Source organism: Lutjanus erythropterus, chromosome 11 (assembly GCF_056507025.1).
Source record: "Lutjanus erythropterus isolate fLutEry1 chromosome 11, fLutEry1.hap2, whole genome shotgun sequence".
Taxonomy (NCBI): domain Eukaryota; kingdom Metazoa; phylum Chordata; class Actinopteri; order Lutjaniformes; family Lutjanidae; genus Lutjanus; species Lutjanus erythropterus.
In genome coordinates this window covers 32,539,179-32,556,615 of record NC_139327.1, presented here as the reverse complement: position 1 = coordinate 32,556,615, position 17,437 = coordinate 32,539,179, and the positions used below count along the sequence as shown (strand labels likewise).

At 39.9% G+C, this 17,437-nt stretch overlaps 1 protein-coding gene across 1 annotated transcript; it reads left to right on the top strand.

The window, feature by feature from the left end:
- Positions 1–2,774: 2,774 nt before the first annotated feature.
- Positions 2,775–16,103, top strand: LOC146319390 (uncharacterized). Its single transcript, XM_084729997.1, has 13 exons — positions 2,775–2,933; positions 3,073–3,894; positions 11,097–11,157; positions 11,242–11,431; positions 11,612–11,856; positions 11,934–12,152; positions 12,284–12,436; positions 13,093–13,155; positions 13,249–13,306; positions 13,437–13,562; positions 13,646–13,760; positions 14,787–14,938; positions 15,470–16,103. Exons 2-13 carry the CDS (start codon positions 3,385–3,387, stop codon positions 15,594–15,596), a joined length of 2,019 nt encoding a protein of 672 aa, XP_084586123.1. The 5' UTR covers positions 2,775–2,933; positions 3,073–3,384; the 3' UTR covers positions 15,597–16,103.
- The last annotated feature ends 1,334 nt before the right edge of the window (positions 16,104–17,437 follow it).

Genomic DNA, 17,437 nt, shown 5'->3' with positions numbered 1-17,437 from the left:
TTTTTCATACATATATATCAAGATTTGATGCATCTGTCCTTTTTTGTAGCGTGACCTTTTCTGAGGAAGATTTCCTATCTGAAAAGAGACTGGACTGATTTATGAAGTAGCTGAAGAGAATTGATACGAGAGGAGTTATGTACTGTAGCTGCAACTTGTGAATTCAGAGCACCCCTTTAAAATTCAATAAATATGATTTGATAGACTGTTTTGAACTGGTTTTGTTTTCCTTGTCTTGTTACCTTTTTGTGTGCATCATCAACACAAATTAGAAGAGAGTTTTCACCAAAGTTTCATGTCAAAGCCCCTGAAAACTTGGCTTCAAATCTCAAGTATTTGTCTGTAAAGTAAACCTCTTTTTTCATTTTTGGATTATTTGTGGTTGTTGCAGCTTAAATTCCCTTATTTCTAGGGTTGCAACTAACAATTACTTTCATAGTCAATTAAACAATCAATTAATAGTTGTTTTAAAATGTCCGAAAATGTTGAAAAATGTCAGTCAATGTTTCCCAGATCCCAAGATCACATCCTCAAATTTCTTGTTTTTCTCACAACCAAACAATATTCAGTTTACTGTCATAGAGGATTAAAGAATCCAAAAAATATTCAATTTAAGAGCTGGAATCTGAGAATTTTGACTTTTTTCTTAAAAATTTACTAATCGATTATCAAAACAGTTGGTGATTAATTTTATAATAAATTAAAAATCGATGAATTGTGGCAGCTCTACTGATTTCAGCAGCTTTTCTAAAAAATGTGATGTTACAATACAGTATGTTACAGGCATTTTTAGTGCTGGAATTTCAGGAACAAGTCAAATTTTTTTTGTAGAATTCATTAAAAATCAAAAGTTCCAGGGAAAGTAAAACCACACTCTGGTCTGATTGTCTAAGTAATGTTACCTAAAAGGCTCAGGATTACAAACATTTTAACACAATATGGTTTATTTGTAAATGAAGAAGTGCACCTGGGGGGTATTACACAAAGAAGCAAAATCTTTCTGGAGCTCAAACTCAGACAAAACAGCACAAAATTATAGATTGTAAGTGCACAGAGCATTGATAAATGTTAATAATCTTCTTTTCAATAACCGTGACAGAATACAAAACATAAAAATACATTTCCTCTCATTTATTTATTCAGTTTGTACAGTGTCTTTGCCTGGTCATGGCGTCTTTAGGTCATATTTCAGATGTAATGTGAAGTCATGACCACTCAGAGGCGCTGCTGGTTCAATCTGACAATCTGAGGCTGAGCCGCTGGAGTGAAGATCATCTCCTACAGAGAGACAGCGGTGGCGGTCTGGTGAAGGTCATTTCTTCATTTGACACTGAATATATATAACGACTAATGAAGCTTAAATCTGTTGGTAAAAAAAACATGTTAAAACATTGTGAAAAGTTCTCATCCCAAAGTGACAAATCACTTACTCTGTTCAACAAACAGTCCAAAACCCAAGGACTTTTCATTCATTGTCATAAATTACAAAGAAAAGCAGCAGATCCTCACATTTAAGAAGTTGGAACCAGACAGTGTTTCACATTTTCACTTGAAAATGACTAAAATGATTAATGAATTACAGAAAAATAGTTGGCAACTAATTTTCTTTCAGTGGGCTGATCGATTAAACAACTACTATTCGTTGCAGTTCTAATGACAAGTAATCAAAAAGCAGGAGAGCTTCAGTGAGGGATATTTCCTCCTATATTCAGGTGAAATGTGCGGCGACCACGAGAATTCAACACTTTGCTACTTAAGAAAACACGAAAATGGACAAAATACAAGAACATTAAGATATGTTGCAGTTAAAGAAAAATTGCACAAATAAATTCAAGTAAATTAAAAGACACATTCACAACTTTGACAATAAATAAGTAAAGAAATTCACAATTACAGAGTGAAAATGAGCTAAAGATGATTATTTTAGATTTAACAATCTGACCAGTAACACTGTCTGACTTTACACTGTGAAATGTTCACAAAAGTTGGTTGAAACTTTGATTAAATTAAATAGCAATTGAGTTGCATAATGTAAATCACTCTGCAACACTTGAAACTCAGCTGCAACAGTTGCAAAAGTCTCAATTTTGTGAAACTAATTTCAAGCAAAAAACAATCAAAACATTGAAAATGTGTCGGATGGTGACATCAAACGGTGTCATTCAAACTAATTTTAACTGTTTCAACTCGTCAACTGTTTATCACCAAAATGACCAAAATAATGAAAAAGAAAAATGGTCTTTTGGAGGATTCAGAAGGAGATTATCATCATGGGCTTCATGCACGGTTGGTAACTTTTTCAGCAAACAAACATCAGCGAGGCAATGTTTGTTTACATTTCAGTGAACATGTGACTAACAGACTAACGGCTACCTTAGTAAGATGCTTCAGTATAAAGTTTGGATGAGAATCAGAGCTGTTATCTAAAATACAAAGCTACAATTTCATACTGGTGCCAGAAGGTGCCGACAAAGAGTTTTTTGTTTGTTTGTTTATTTGTTTATCTTGAATCAGTAGGTGAATGCATTCACTGGAGACTCGTTGGATCAAACTCCTTGAACATGTGAAATGATCCATTGGTCTTAATTTGATCTTCACTTTGAAAAAGGTGTAGAAAAAGTCTTGAAATTGACCCCCTGTAAACTGTAATCACCCTGTCTAGTCCCACAGTTTTACAAGGAGCAAAGAGAGTCAAAAACATTTGAATAATTCTGGCCCCTCCTCCCCATTTGATCTTTTCCCGCCCCCTTTATGTCCCAAAATACTGAGGCGAACCTGTTGCTCCTAAGCTTAGGAGCCACAGATAGTTCAGACAGCACACTGGGACTGGGGCAGCAGGGGTTGACATCTAGGAAACACACAGTGGATGAACGACCAAAGAGGAAGACCAAACAAAATCGCCACCGGCCACGTCAACTGGATCCCTCTGAAAGGTTAGTTTGATCATTCGTCAGCTCCTGCACGCACTTAGAACCTGATCTGTCGGTGCAGTGCGTAATCTCTTTTCCCAAGACGACATTGTGCATGAGTTTTCCATGGCTTATAAATAACAACTGCTCTTACTTTGACCAGATGAGAGGGGAGAGCATTGAGAGAGGTCCTCCATGGAGCTTGATGGGACTTTAATGAGCTGCTGCCAAGGAGGGAATCTTCCTGCAACCCCGGTCATCCTTTAAAACCCTTTTGCATCCTCAGTTTTGCCAAAAAAGTGACATGGAGCACAGCAGATATCTTTGAAAGCTGTTCAGAAGGAAGGAATCAGTGGGAAAATTGCTTGGTCAAGAACTAGTTTTCATTCTAAGGACGTGAATCCAAGAACGAACTGTAGGAAAGACAAGAAAGATCGGAAAGTTTGGTTTGGTGGTGAAGGTCCCTGAAGAAGCCATGGATGTAGCTACAGAGAGTGTTCAGGAGGTGATGGTAAGCGAGGCTCTGGTCCAGTTCAAAGCAACGTTGGAAGCTGCCGTCAGGGAGGTGCATGTGGACGTAAGTGCCTTCAAGCAGCGCATGGAGCAGAGGATCGAGGAGCTGTGCGTCTCCAACGGACCCTTGGCCGAGGCGGTGACCAGGCTGCAGGAGGAGAACGTTCAGCTCAGGGCGAAGCTGGACGCCCTCAGCCGCCTGGTGGAGGGTCTCGCCGGGGTAAAAGTAGAGAGGAGTCCCACTGAAGTGAAGGAGGAGAGTCTAGAAAATGGACATGCAGAGATACAGTCCAAGACCCAGGAGGAGCAGAGAGGTCTGGTTGACTCAGAGAGCAGCCAGTCAAACCAGTTCACTACCACATACTCTGATCCATCAGGGTTAAGTGAAGGATCAACTTATGCTGCAGCTGCTGCTCCCCGCTACAGCCGGGTGCCTCCTCCATGGAGAGCAAAGAGACAAGCTGAAGTCAACGTGAGTACTCTTTCTGTTTTTCTACAGATCGTACAGTTTACAGAATAAATGCCTCTGGATTGCAACAACGCCATACCAACATAAGTGATATGGGTCAACAAGAGGTGTAGTGTGTTGTAAGGCCAAAAAATGATGCACACGGTTTCACCTGAGAAGGACTTCCTTTTATTTTCCATCCACCAACTGAGTGATGCTCTGCTGCAGGGATACCCAAACATTTTCAGCTTGAGACCCAAACAAGAATTTTGGTTTGCCCTTGGGACCCAGAATTACAAAAATACATCTTGAATAGCCTGATAAAGACCGCAACACACACTACAACAAACCATGGAATTTCAAATGTATGTACTGTCCACTGAAACGACAGGATTTTTTCATTTGAAACTGATACAGGAATTGTTGAGCCTGTATTAAAAGAGTAATTAAGCCAATTTAACAAACATGAGAGGATCAAAACAAGGCTTTGTACTAGATAGTAAAGTGATGGTCAACATTCCCATCATGCCCGGACTAAATAGTTTGTTAAGTTTGCTGTTTCACATTCCAAAATAAAAATACTACCATGTCCTGTCCAGAACATGGTGGTTTATGTTGGTAGCAACCCAAAAGACCCAATAAAAACTGGTTCGCAACTAATTTTTGGGTCTGAAACCTAAGTTTGGGAAACACTGCTTTTCTGTATTTGGGACAACACAAAAATGTATAATAGTAGGAAGTTAATCAGAAATAACAGCTCAGTGTGATGCTCCATTTTACTTGGAAAGGCACAAAAATAGTCGCTAATATGAATCTAAACCAATATCATGAGACACTACATCATTACCTTTCATTATCTACTGAGTTATCATTAATTCAGAATTGTTCAGGAATGGCTTCTTAGCTATTTATTGATTACTTAGTTCCTGATTTGATCCTAAGTTGGCGATCTTGCAATCTTACAGTGTTTTTGGGGTTCCGGTGTAGCCAGTGGACATCTGGATAACAGATATTTGAGTCAAGACTTCCTCTTCTGTATGCTGGTCATTGTTTACAGTCTGTATAAACAGATACCTGCATATAAATATATATATATATTTTTTTAAATTAAGTTAAATCATAGTCATGGGTTCTCACCATGGATGTGTTATGGAGAAATGGATACAGCATTTGAGGTGAGCCTCTGTTCTATGAGAGCTGCTCATTGGCGCGTGAAGCCAATTTCGGTGTTGGAGCTACCTCACTGTGTGGCTCTTAAACTGTGAGTCCATTCTCTTTGCGTGGTAGAGTCTTAACTTGCATTTGTAGATGCAGCGACAAACTGTGTTTGGTTTTTCCTGAGCCCATGCAGTATCGTTTGTGCAATTATGTGGGTCTTTAATTCTGTTTTTATTGCAGTGCTGCCTGAGGGGTCAAAGGTCACAGACATGTAATGTTTGTTTTCAGACCTTGCCTCTTACCTGCAGAGATTCCTCTGGATTTTCTGAATCTTTTAATGATGATATGGATTATAGAAGGTGAAATCTGTTGGACTATTGCCCACACAGTTTTTTACAAAGTGGTGAACCGTACAACATCTGTGCTTGTGAACGACTGAGCCTTTCAAGGATGCCTCTTTAATACTCAATCACAATAATGTCACCGGCTCACAGTTAACTTGCTTACCTGTTGAATGTTCCAAACAGATACAAACAGGTGCAAAGGAACATAAACGCACTGTATGTTCTGTCCAAATGTCACTGAATAGATCAGTGCATCATCCAACCCGGATCGACCCTGTTCATTGGAACATGGTGGTATGTTCAAAATATCAGACATGCTTATGAACTGATCTGACCTGATCCATAAAAACCCCCATGTGAGGACGTGGATCAGAGTCAGGATTTGACTTCGTGCCGCAGGGATCAACTAGAATTTTAAGATTCTGCAGTATGTTTGTCCATCATATATATTTAACCTCTGACTGCAGCTTCACACATTTATCTGCAGAGCCGCGGTAACGACGCTGCTGTCGGCTATAGGCTCAGCATCAGCTGCCATTTGTTATGTTAGATCATCATTATCATTATGTTCTATTGCAGAACAATTATAATAACTTCCAGCATTATTAACCCTCAAAATTCAAATTATGGTCGTTATCATTACAGAGATGAGAGATCTTTACACTGTCCCAAATGAACAGTTCCACCATACACAAACACTTCCACACTGAGAACCCTCCCTGCCCCCCACCTCAGCCCCCTGAGCCTCTTTTATAACAGCAGGTCCTCCAAAGGGCACTGGTATTTTTGGGTTCTGTGATTTCGGACTGAGCTGCAACCCTTTGGAGCATCTGAATGCTCTACACTCTGAGAAATGAAGGTTCTAATCAGAACCATATTGGGTTCTTTGGCCTCTTTTTGGAACCCTTTCATGGGGTTCTACCTGGAGCTCAACATAAAAGGGTTCACCTAGAACCCCTTAGGAGAATTTCTGTGGTTTTATAGTGTAATGGTCCATATATCTGGAGCCCACCAAGGGGGTTCTACTGAGAACCCCTTTATATTCCAAGGGTTTCATCGAGAACCCGACAAAGGGGTTCTGTCAAGAGCTCTTTTATATACCAAGGGTTTCATATAGAACCCACCAATATTTGAAAGGTTTCATCTAGAATCGTTTTATATTCCAAGGGTTTCATGTAGAACATAGCAAGGAGGTTCTACCAAGAACACTTTTATATACTAAGCGTTGGGTTCTACAGAGAACCCTCTTATATTCCAAGGTTTCATCCAGAACCCACCAAGGGGCATCTACCAAGAACCCTTTAATATTCTAACGGTTTCATCTCAAATCCACCAAGGGGGTTCTGCTAAGAAACCTTTCATATTCTAAGGGTTTAATCTATAACCTTTTTATATTCCAAGAGTTTTGTGTAGAACTTACCAAGGGGCTCTAACAATAACACCTTTATATACCAAAGGTTTCATCTAGAACGCATAGTGGAGGCTCTACCAAGAACCCTTTTAAATTCCAAGGGTTTTCATCCAGAACCCACCAAAGGGGGACCCTTTTTTTTATAAGGTTTTCACCTATAACCCTCCTTTCTCCTGAGGGTTCTACAAAGAACCAAATGATATTCTACAGGTTGGACAAAAACACAAGAACACACGACAGATTAATCGAAGAGGGGATTCCAGATACATCTATGTTTTAAAATAGTCTTTTTTATGGATAAACATTTGAATATTTGAGGAAGATCTTGTAACACTTGTGTCTTCAACAATACTTAAAGAACTCTTTCTTCCAAAAAAGGGTTCTCAGTGGAACCCTTAGTCTTGCACAGAACCGCTGAACCCCTGAAGGGTTGGGAAGAAACATTTTGGAAACCTAAGAGTCTACATTAACTTCAACAGCCCTGGAGTGTTTTCCTTCTTTACATTAGACACCCACTGTCTGCACACATGAATGATACAGATTCATGGATTTGAAGTCTAAATGATCGGTTCTTAATCGATATCTGCATTGATAATAAAGTCCTAAACTTGTGGGAGTGACCTCAGAGTCGGGGATGTAGTGGACTAGCTGACAAACTGGAACAGTACACCGCATGCCTCTAACGGTGCCTACAGGACACATGCCGTGTTGCATTTTTATGACGTAACTCACACGGACCCTCTGAAGACACATGTATAAATAAATCCCTGTCCCCTAACCACGCAGGAATGTCGCTTCCCAGCCAGTCCGAGTCTCAAATCTCCGAATGGAAAGTTGAAGTGCATCTACATCCCTGTCAATAATACCTCCAGCCCACACCCTGAGAGGGACGACCAGCTGTCCTGTCGAAACGCACACCCTGCCAACATTCCTCTGCCCTGAAATCAGCCGGTCTTTTCCCACCCGTCGGCCCTCCGCTCTGACGTACCACAGCTCAACCTTCCCAGCGCTAAGATAGCCCTCTGATTCATCAGTTAATACTCTGCGCCATCATTTTCAAAGTTGACAACATCTTCCCTCCTTCAGTACTTCTAAAAATCTGTTGAGCTCATTTTTTCCATGATGGCAGCTTGCAATGGTAAGTCTAGATTTCGGGAAAGAAGGCCTCAGCGTGTGTGTTTGTTTAGACGATGACAGATGAACACACATTTTGATTTACAGTAGGTGGGACCAAAAATCATCACCCAAGGCCTTCTTAGAGGCCTTGGCTGTCTTGTTTTGTAGTCTAAAGGCGACACCTTTCTCGCAGCGTAGCAGAGGATCTGTAACAGGCTGTGTTATTTTGGAGACTGACGTTGCATTCGTTCCAGAATTCGTCAGAAAACAATTTTCAGACACTTGAAACCTCTTTAATGGTGCAGCACAGTTGGTAGACAGAAATAATATTACTGGAAATATGTGCTTGATCTAACTGTGTGTGTGTGTGTGTGGTGCTGAGCCAGAGCGGAGAGACTAAGCCAAACCGTGAAGCTGCGCTCCGTATAACCAGAGCAATGAGCTGAAAGATGCTTAAACTGTCTGGAGGGTATTACAGTCATGAGAACGTTCTCTGTGGGTTTGTCACTATGAGCAACACCTTTAACAGTGTATGTCACCAATGTTACTATAAAAATATTGATCAGTTTGGTCCAAGTGTGTGATTGACAGGTGTGTTAGGGTGTCTGCTTCAGTTATCTGGTCGGGTTATACAGTGCTTATTTACTTTTAAACCATTCAGTGAGACAATGAGAGAAACTCCCACACACCGTCTTGTTTTCTGCTGACATATTCATTAAATATCAGCGTTTTGGTCTAAACAACTTTCATCAGGTCATCTAAACAATTCCACATGTATACAGACATAGACTGACTGCCTCAGTTTTTAATCAGCCAATCAGAGGACTGCTGAAACTGCTTAATGCATCATCAGCCAGACAACAGAGATGAAAAGAAATCACAATAAATCTTAAATACTTAGTAACCTTACATAACCTGCAAGTCAAAAAACTTAAAAAAAGCAAGTATCATCATAAGCATCATTCTACAATAAATACTTCTACCCCAAAAAGACATTAAATTGTCACCAGTAGAGCTGCAACCATTATTAATCAATTTTGAGATTACTTGACAACTATTTTGATAACTGATTGAGCAGTTTGAGTAATTTTTAAGAAAAAAAAGTCAAAATTCTCTGATTCCAGCTTCTTAAATGTGAACTTTTTTTTATTTCTGTACTCTGACAGTAAACTGAATATCTTTGGGTTGTAACAAAAACTTGTAAAATGTTTGACATTTGCAAAAAGCACATGTTTGTGTTTGTTTGTTCATCTCCAACCAAACTATATGTTTACATGTTTCTATGTCAGAGCCTCAGTGATGTGGAGGTAAACTCAGGCTGAGCTTGGAGGGATTAACAGGGTCAGACAGTCAGACTGTGATATCCTACAGGAGCTACCGTGGAGCCCACAGATCCCCGCCGTGCTAATCTCCCTCCTGACGACCAGTTGACGGACTGGATGAAATGGCTCTATTACGTTGCTGCCAGCCCACCGCGTGTCTCTGGAAAGCGTGAGAGAGGGGGCAAATACAGGCCAGGATTCAGGCTGTGATATACTTAGGGGCTGTTGGAACTGCTCAGGCTAACACCCTGATTTCCAGAGCGACCATTTGGGGCTATATTGGGATGTAAGAAGAGTGCAGCGGAAACTCTTGCAAAGCGACTGATTGCAAAATCTAAAATAGGCTCTCAGTGGGAACATGAGTTTGTTGGCCACAGCTGTCATTAAAGGAAAGGTTTTCAGCTGTTAACAGCTGAAGATCACACATTTAGAGGAGTGTGGGAGCACACACACACACAAACACACACACACAAACACACACACACAGAGACAGATTTATCTCAGATGATAAAGGCCTAAAGTTATTTTTAGCTCCACAGCCTGCAGCCGTCTGAAAGACAAGAGAAATATCTTTGTTTGTTGTGGGCAAATCGATGCTGAACCTGATGAGTGATGTTGTACAAATAGAAACAGACACAGTGAGCCACGTCTTACATAACTCATACACGCTCCTGAGGTGAAGGCCAGCAAAGGAAATGTGATTCCTTGTAAGATTCTTCATTCAGGTTTGTTCCGTTTTATGAATCTTCTTAAAACTAATAAAACTAGTTTGGGAGTTTCTGACAGATGGTTGTCTTTTGAAGTTAGCAATGGTAACAATCTGGATGTTCCTTTTCCTCTTTAGCCCGGAGGACACAACATCCATGATTTGTGAAAACAGTCTGAAATGTGGACTCGTCAGACCACAGTACAGTTTCCCACTTTGTGTCAGTCCATCTCAGAGGAGCTCAGGCCCAGAGAAGTCTGCAGCGAGTCTGCATGTTGTCCATATATGTCTTTCTCTTTGCATGGTGGAGTCTTAACTTGTAGATGCAGCGACAAACTGTGTTTACTGACAGTGGTTTTCCAAAGTGTTTCTGAGTAGCCTTTGTACAATTATATGAGTTTTAATGGAGTTTTTAATTTATATGGATTGTAGATGGTGAAGTCTCTAAATTCCTGCTGTGCGTCTTGAAAAACATTGGTCTTAAACTGTTGGACTATTTGTAGTTTTTCACAAAGTGGTGAAGCTCACCCCATCCATGCTTGGGAACAACTAAGGACGCCCCTTTAATACTCAGTCATAATCCTGTCACCTGTTACCAATCAACCTGTGCTTTTCACAGCTTCGTATTCAATGAAATGCCATTGCCTTTGCAGACAAATGAATCAAAGCAGATTTGCTGTGCATCTCTGGATGCCCACATCAGTTAGAGGCAACTGAGGTACAAATGAGATAAAATGACATGCAGAAGTTTTAGGTGCTCAATATGATTATTTTTTCAGGTTGTGACATAACAGCAAAGAGCGTTTCACAAGACTTTGTTCTTAATTATATGATTTCACTACAGTAAAAAGTTGACAACATCATTAAAGTACTTAAATGAAAAAACAACTATGACTGCAAAATCCACCTTAAGACTACTAAGATATTAACCACCAGGAATATGTTAATAGTATAAGTATGGACTTCTGTTAGACTGTGTTGATGCTATTGAGGGATCATCTTCCTCTTCACAGGTGGATGATGTTGTTTTCTTATCACATCAGGCCTTCACTGACTTGCAATGCTCCTTTGAGGCTATGAATAACACAAACAGTTTGTTTATGTCATAATTTTATTCATGAAAAGACAAAATATTTGCATGTTTTGTCCCTTTTCTCTTTTCTAAACAGGGCACTGATGCAAAAGGAGAGAAAAGTGTTGCAACGACTGCACAAGAGAATGGAAACCAAGGTAGGCGGACGATCCGAGAGGTTCCACACAGGTATCCTGATGAGCTGAGCTCACCTTTGATTCTGTTCGGTTTTATCTCCTCAGAAAACTCATCTGATGCAGCTCAAACTTCTGAATCTGCTCCACAATCACATGGGCCTCTCACTGCCACCATGAAACCAGCCACAGAGTCTGCAGCCGTAACCAACACTGTTCAGTCGGCAGTGGAAACTCCAGACACACCTGGTCAGTTGACTCTTTTTTTTATCATTAAATATTTTCCGGCTTTGTTTTTGTTTTTGAGGACATCATTTTAGGCTTTGGGAAACATCTGATCAATATTTTTCACCATTTTCTGACATTTTACGGACCAAACAACTAATCGATTAATCGAGAAAAGATTAATTGATAATGAAATTTAAGAATCTCAGCTGCTCCTTGATTCTGCTGTTTCTCAGGTGGGGAATCTTCATAGAGATAGATGCTCAAACGCAAGACATTTTGAGTGTTTTTATCACATGTTGACGTCATTCTTTATTCAGATTCTCTCTTTTCCAGATGCTGGTGAACCCCAGCCTCATCTCCCCGTCACTGCCATGACAACCAAACCCGCTCCAGAGGGTCTGACTGCCACCAAACCCGCACAGTCTCCAGCACTGGTGCCTAAAGCAGCTGCAGAAGCTCCAGCAGTGGAAGCAGGAGAATATCCTTTCATGAGAGGTCAGTTAGAGTCATATTTCACCTGCAAATTACCAAGCTAAGTTCATTTTCTTGAAGGTTCTGGTTTGTGCGTGCAGGTACGTCTGGGGTGAAGGAGTCGAGGTCCCAGCAGGTGTCTCAGGAGCAGTCTGGCTCTGCATCTCAGACTTTGGCCCATCTTCCTCTCACAGCTGTGACAAAAAACACCTCTGAGACTTCTGCTGCACCCAAATCTGAACAGACTCCGGCTTCTGCACCGAATCCTCCAATGCCAGAGTCCCCAACAGTAAGGAGGGGAGAATATCCATTTAGACGCGGTGAGTACAATATTCATTTGTTTTGAGATACTAGTTTTTTCTTGAAATATAAGTGTGAATGTTTATTTCATGTATGTACAGTGATTTTTTTTAGTAAAGGTGTTTCTGTCATGTGTTTCTGTCCTCTTTAGATGCCACTCAACCTAAGCCACACTTGCCTCTCACTGCCATGACCACACCCAACACAGAGTCTTCATCGTCTGCTGCAACAACAACTCAGTCTCCAACTCTTTCAGGATTACAGGAATCTGCAGTGAAACCTGGGGAATATCCCTTTAAGCGGGGTGAGTTCATCCAAGAATGGTATCTGTCTCTAAAATTAAGATCTGTGTTTTCTACTGTATTTCTCCATTCCTCTTCACTTGGACTGTGTTTCACTAACACAGATTAGTTTAATCTGAGAGTAGTTTAACAAAACCCAGTTTTAACATTACATTGTTTGCTAGCTAGCTAAAAAGTTAACAAAACATTACAATGGTTGGTAGTTAGCTAAAAAGTTTACAATACATAATATTGTTTGTTTGTTGGTTAATAAGTTACAATGTTTTTTACATTGTTTGCTAGCTAGCTAAAAAGTAAAAACAAAAAAAGTTACATTGTTTGCTAACTAGCCAAAACGTTAACTCAATGTTACATTGTTTGCAAGCTAGCTAGCTAACTAGCTAAAATGTACACAAAATCCACCAGTTAGCCTACTCTTGATGGGCTGACAGTAAAACTGCAATTTCTCCTCTTTGAGAAAAACTTTTTAATGAAGGAACATGACCCAATAATAGAAGATTAAAGAACGATCAACAGGACAGTAAAGACAAAAGAGACAGCCAGGCAGCAACTGACAGACTGTTTTAATAAATCAACTGGAGTGTCAAATACATTATCTTGTTTTCCTTAGTTTCTCTTTCCCAACATTGTCCACTTTTGTCTCATCTTATCACTTCAGTACCAGTTCTCAAGACACCCAGTCCCAGTCTGAAGAGAAGTGTGAGCTTTCCTCAGCCTGCAGGTAAAATATTATAAACACTCACTGACCTGTTTATAGCAGTTCACACAGTTTGCACAAAGCATTTTTCTGTAATGTCTCTTTGTGTTTCTGCAGAAAAATTACTTCCCTCCAAATCAATCATAAAATCTGGTTTCTCACCTAGTTTGGACAAGTGAGTCACCATCATGAATCATGTTTTGTAACATGAAGTTGATTATTGGTAGATTAATGTGGTGTTTTATCCATTAAAACGGCCTCTTATTAGCTTCTGTCCACATGTATTTCTATCTGTTTCTCCTCAGGAAAGTGACAAAGTCAGGGGGAGTCGAGTTTAAGCAGGATGTGATGAAATCACAAACGCTTCCACGCTCCAATGGAGCTCAGGCCAAACGGGCTATGTTTGAGAGAATGAACTCAGAGCCTATAAAGTAAGTGTCCGCAAACGATTTTCCATTTCATCCTGATCAATACCTTCAATCGCAAATACAGTGAGTTTATTTATCTTTAACAGACCGAAGGATTCCAAACCTAAACTGAAGCGCTCTCAGAGTTTTGGAGTGTCCAGTGCCAGCGGTATCAAACAGATCCTCTTGGAGTGGTGCCGCTCAAAAACTATTGGCTACCAGGTATGTCAACGGGTTATATTCTTTGAAATGCTTGTTGTCAAAGATGTATTGTTTTCAGAATAATTCTTAAAAGTTGAGTCGACTTATTTTGTCTCATTTATGAACAATAATATGGCCTGTTAACTCAGCCTAAAGGCATTTATTTAACATGTGTACATGTTTTCAATAACACATGTCAAAATAATGTAAGGTGATGTGGTAGTAAAAATGGTTAGGAATGTTAATTTATGTGCAAATTAACTCTTCCAAAGATTTATTGATAAGACCTGTAGTGAACTGGGTTGCGATAGTTTGAAAGAAAAGTTTGGGAAATACTAGACTGCACAAAGTATTGTAATTATTTGCCAGGACTTTTTTGGGAGTAAAAAAAAAATTCTATTATTCACCATGTGCCCAACAAGTAGCTTAATTATAAATTAGTCACTTTAAAGAAATTATTGTGCCAGAATGCCTGAAAAGTCTTTTCATCTGCTGTAAATGTTGCCAAAGTAACCACGATAGAGCTTTACTATTCAATTTCTGAAATACTGTTATTAAGTAAAGACACATTTGATACTAGAAGAGGTCACTCAGTGGAGTGCAGATCCCCACCGGGCAACGGATGGTGAAGCACCTACTGCAATGCCACCACAGCTGCCAGACGCAACCGGCAGAGATTTGCAAAGTTCTGCTGATATCAGTGTGACCCCCACATGCATGTTTCCAAGCATAAACAAGATGTTGAACCGGAGCAACTGCTATTCACTTGTGGCCCCTGGTGGCCGGGTAAGAAGAGTAAGAAGTCAGCTGTCAACAGTCTTATAAAACAGAGCAGTCGAAAAATAGAATTACTGCCTCACAGTTGTTTGTCTCCACCAACCAGTCAAGTTGCAATTTACATTCATGTCCATCCAGACTCATATAATGTATGTAGTGGAAATTGTGAAGGAACTTACCACCATACAGAGCTGATGGTTTGTTGGAATGAGAGAATAAATTTAAATACAAGAGAAATTTAACCTGATGCCTTTACCTCTGTTCTCTCAGAACATAGATATCCAGAACTTCTCGTCCAGCTGGAGTGATGGGATGGCTTTCTGTGCTCTGGTTCACTCTTTCTTCCCTCTGGAGTTTGATTACAACACGCTGGATCCTGCAAACAGAAAGCACAACCTTCAGCTGGCCTTCACCACCGCAGAGTAAGCTGGAGAGAACGGACCGAGTGCGGCTGTGAGGGTTTGCATGCAGTTTGATTATACCGAAGTACATTTGTGCTAAAATTCCAGGTAAGGTGCTACAGTTACAAGAAGATATGCAGTGTTAATCAGGGAGCTTTAGAAGGTTGAACAGAGCCAGGCAAGCTTCTTCCCCCTGTTTCCAGACTTTGTGCTAAGCTAAGATTATGTATCGGTGTTCAGGTCGACCCAAAAGGAGAACCCTAAAACGCAGTGTGAATGAATGTCCTTACTGCAGGCAAACAAACAAAAGGCAGCTGAGATGTTCAGGTAAAATCAAACAAACTCTGACGAAGCGTAAAATCAAGAGTCCAATATGACATCATGCCCTGAAACAGAGCAGATATTCAGACCTGCAGTGTTCAAACTGTAGCCGCGTTTGGATGTGCTTTGGATGGCTGCAACTTTTTTTGTCAGCGTTTCTTTTTTTTCTTTTAGTGGAAACGGATACTTCATTTGCTCTGTTTTATACTTTATTTTGCTCGTGTGTTTCAGGGAGCAGGCTGACTGTCTCCGTCTGATCGAGGTGGAGGACATGTTGGACATGGGGGACAAGCCAGACCCCATGTGCGTGTTTACGTACGTCCAGTCCCTCTACAACCACCTGAAGAAGTTTGAATAACTCTGTATCAGAGTAGATCACACAGCACAGGTGTTACTAATAACCACAGCGTGTCCTCAACACTTTGAATGAGCGGAGCCCAAAATCAGCCTCTGACAAACAAACTGATAAAAAAAAAAACACTGAAACAAATGTTTTTCTCTGCCAAATCCCAAATATGATGCAGTTTTATACTGTATGTGTGTAGTCACCAGTTTCCTTGAGGATTTATAGCACACTGACTCTTAACATGCAGTTTCTTATGACTTGTATCATGATGTGTGTGGCTCTAATGTTGCTGTATTTACAGACTGGAGGCTGATTTTGTGTAGTTCAATGCTGTAATCACAGACGAGAAGATTACCTCTCAGTTTAATGAATAATAATAGTTTGTAATAGCTGTGATCAGTGTTTGGGAACATGAGCAATTCTACAAACCAAAGAGTTATGAACCAGCATAGAAAAGCTTCAGTAACAATAACCTGAGCTGAGTCTTGTCATGTGGAAAAATAAAGCACTTTTCTAATATTTTTCATTTTTAATGTGAATGTTTTTTTTTTTTCACTGATGGGGTTAATCGCAGTGCAAAGATAAAGAGGCGGAGTGGAAGTGCAATTCTGTAAATAATTTAACTCATTAAATGTGCACTGGGTGTCATTCTTTCACTGGTACAAGATGTGATTATCAGGAGCCAGATTAAGATAATAGTCATTTTAGTTGGCATGAAACGAGCCGAGATTGACTGTGTTTTAATTATTTTTGTTATATTTTGAGGGGCTTTTTGTGTTTTCCTATACTTTTTGGCTGCAATTTTTACAAGGAAAGGTAATTTTATTTATATATCACAATACAGGAGCAACTCAAAGTGCTTCACAGTTTAGCAAAATAAACTACAGCAATTTAAGACTTAACAGGCTAATAACTTAGCTGACGCACTCGCTGTGCAATGCTTCGTTGTGTCTTGTGAAATAACAAAGTCCCTCTTTGTCGTTGTTGATTTTTACGGATAATTTATTGCTCACCGTTACTGGACTTCATTGTGTTGCATGCAAGAGTCCAAAATCAGTGTCCTTCAAGATCCATAAATACAACATTCAGAAATACAACAACACGGGCATCAACCAGATAAAAACTGTCTGTGCTCCTCCGTTCAGCAACACCTGTCAACACCTAAGTAGACATGTGACTCAAAGCACAATGGTGACGCCCAGCTGACAACTTAGTGTCCTGCATACGAACACATACACCTTGAAATGGCCCTTAGAACAACAGCAACAAAGAATGATTAAAGATTGATCGATCAGTTAGCAAAAAGATGGGTGGCAATTCTGTCTCTCTTCTTTTTTTCTCAAATATTATTTCTGTTTTGTCTGCATTCAGTTTAAGAAAGTTGTGAGACATCCAGGCCTTAGTTTGGTCAATGCATTCGTAAAGAGACCAGAGAGGACTGGAGTCATGAGGTGAGAGGGAAATCTGGGTATCGTCTGCGTAGTTTTAAAAGGAAAGTTAATTGTCCTTGATGATCTGTCCAAGATTGAGTAATAAAGGGCTGCAGATTGATCCTTGAGGGACACCACAAGTCAAGGAAGTCACTGCTGAGGTAAAGTTCCCAAAGGAAACAAAAAAGCTTCTGTCCTTTCAGTGTGATTTGAGCCACTAGACTGCTTTACTGTAGTTTGTAGCACACAAAATATACAAAGCTTATGAAATATGACGTTTTGTTATAAATTTAATGACCCAACAATTACATCTTAAGTCAGAAACTTAATTGGCAACTATTCTGAAAATCGTTTCCATCTTAAATGTGAGAATTTGCTGATTTTCCTTTAAATTATTTAAATGTATTTTAAAGAATTTTGAGG

Excerpts from the sequence above, each read along its gene's own strand:
- LOC146319390 (XM_084729997.1), top strand. The coding sequence starts at position 3,385 with ATGGATGTAGCTACAGAGAGTGTTCAGGAGGTGATGGTAAGCGAGGCT. Across the intron at positions 3,895-11,096 it reads AGAGACAAGCTGAAGTCAAC|GGCACTGATGCAAAAGGAGA; the intron begins GTGAGTACTCTT and ends TTTTCTAAACAG. Across the intron at positions 13,563-13,645 it reads ATGAACTCAGAGCCTATAAA|ACCGAAGGATTCCAAACCTA; the intron begins GTAAGTGTCCGC and ends TATCTTTAACAG.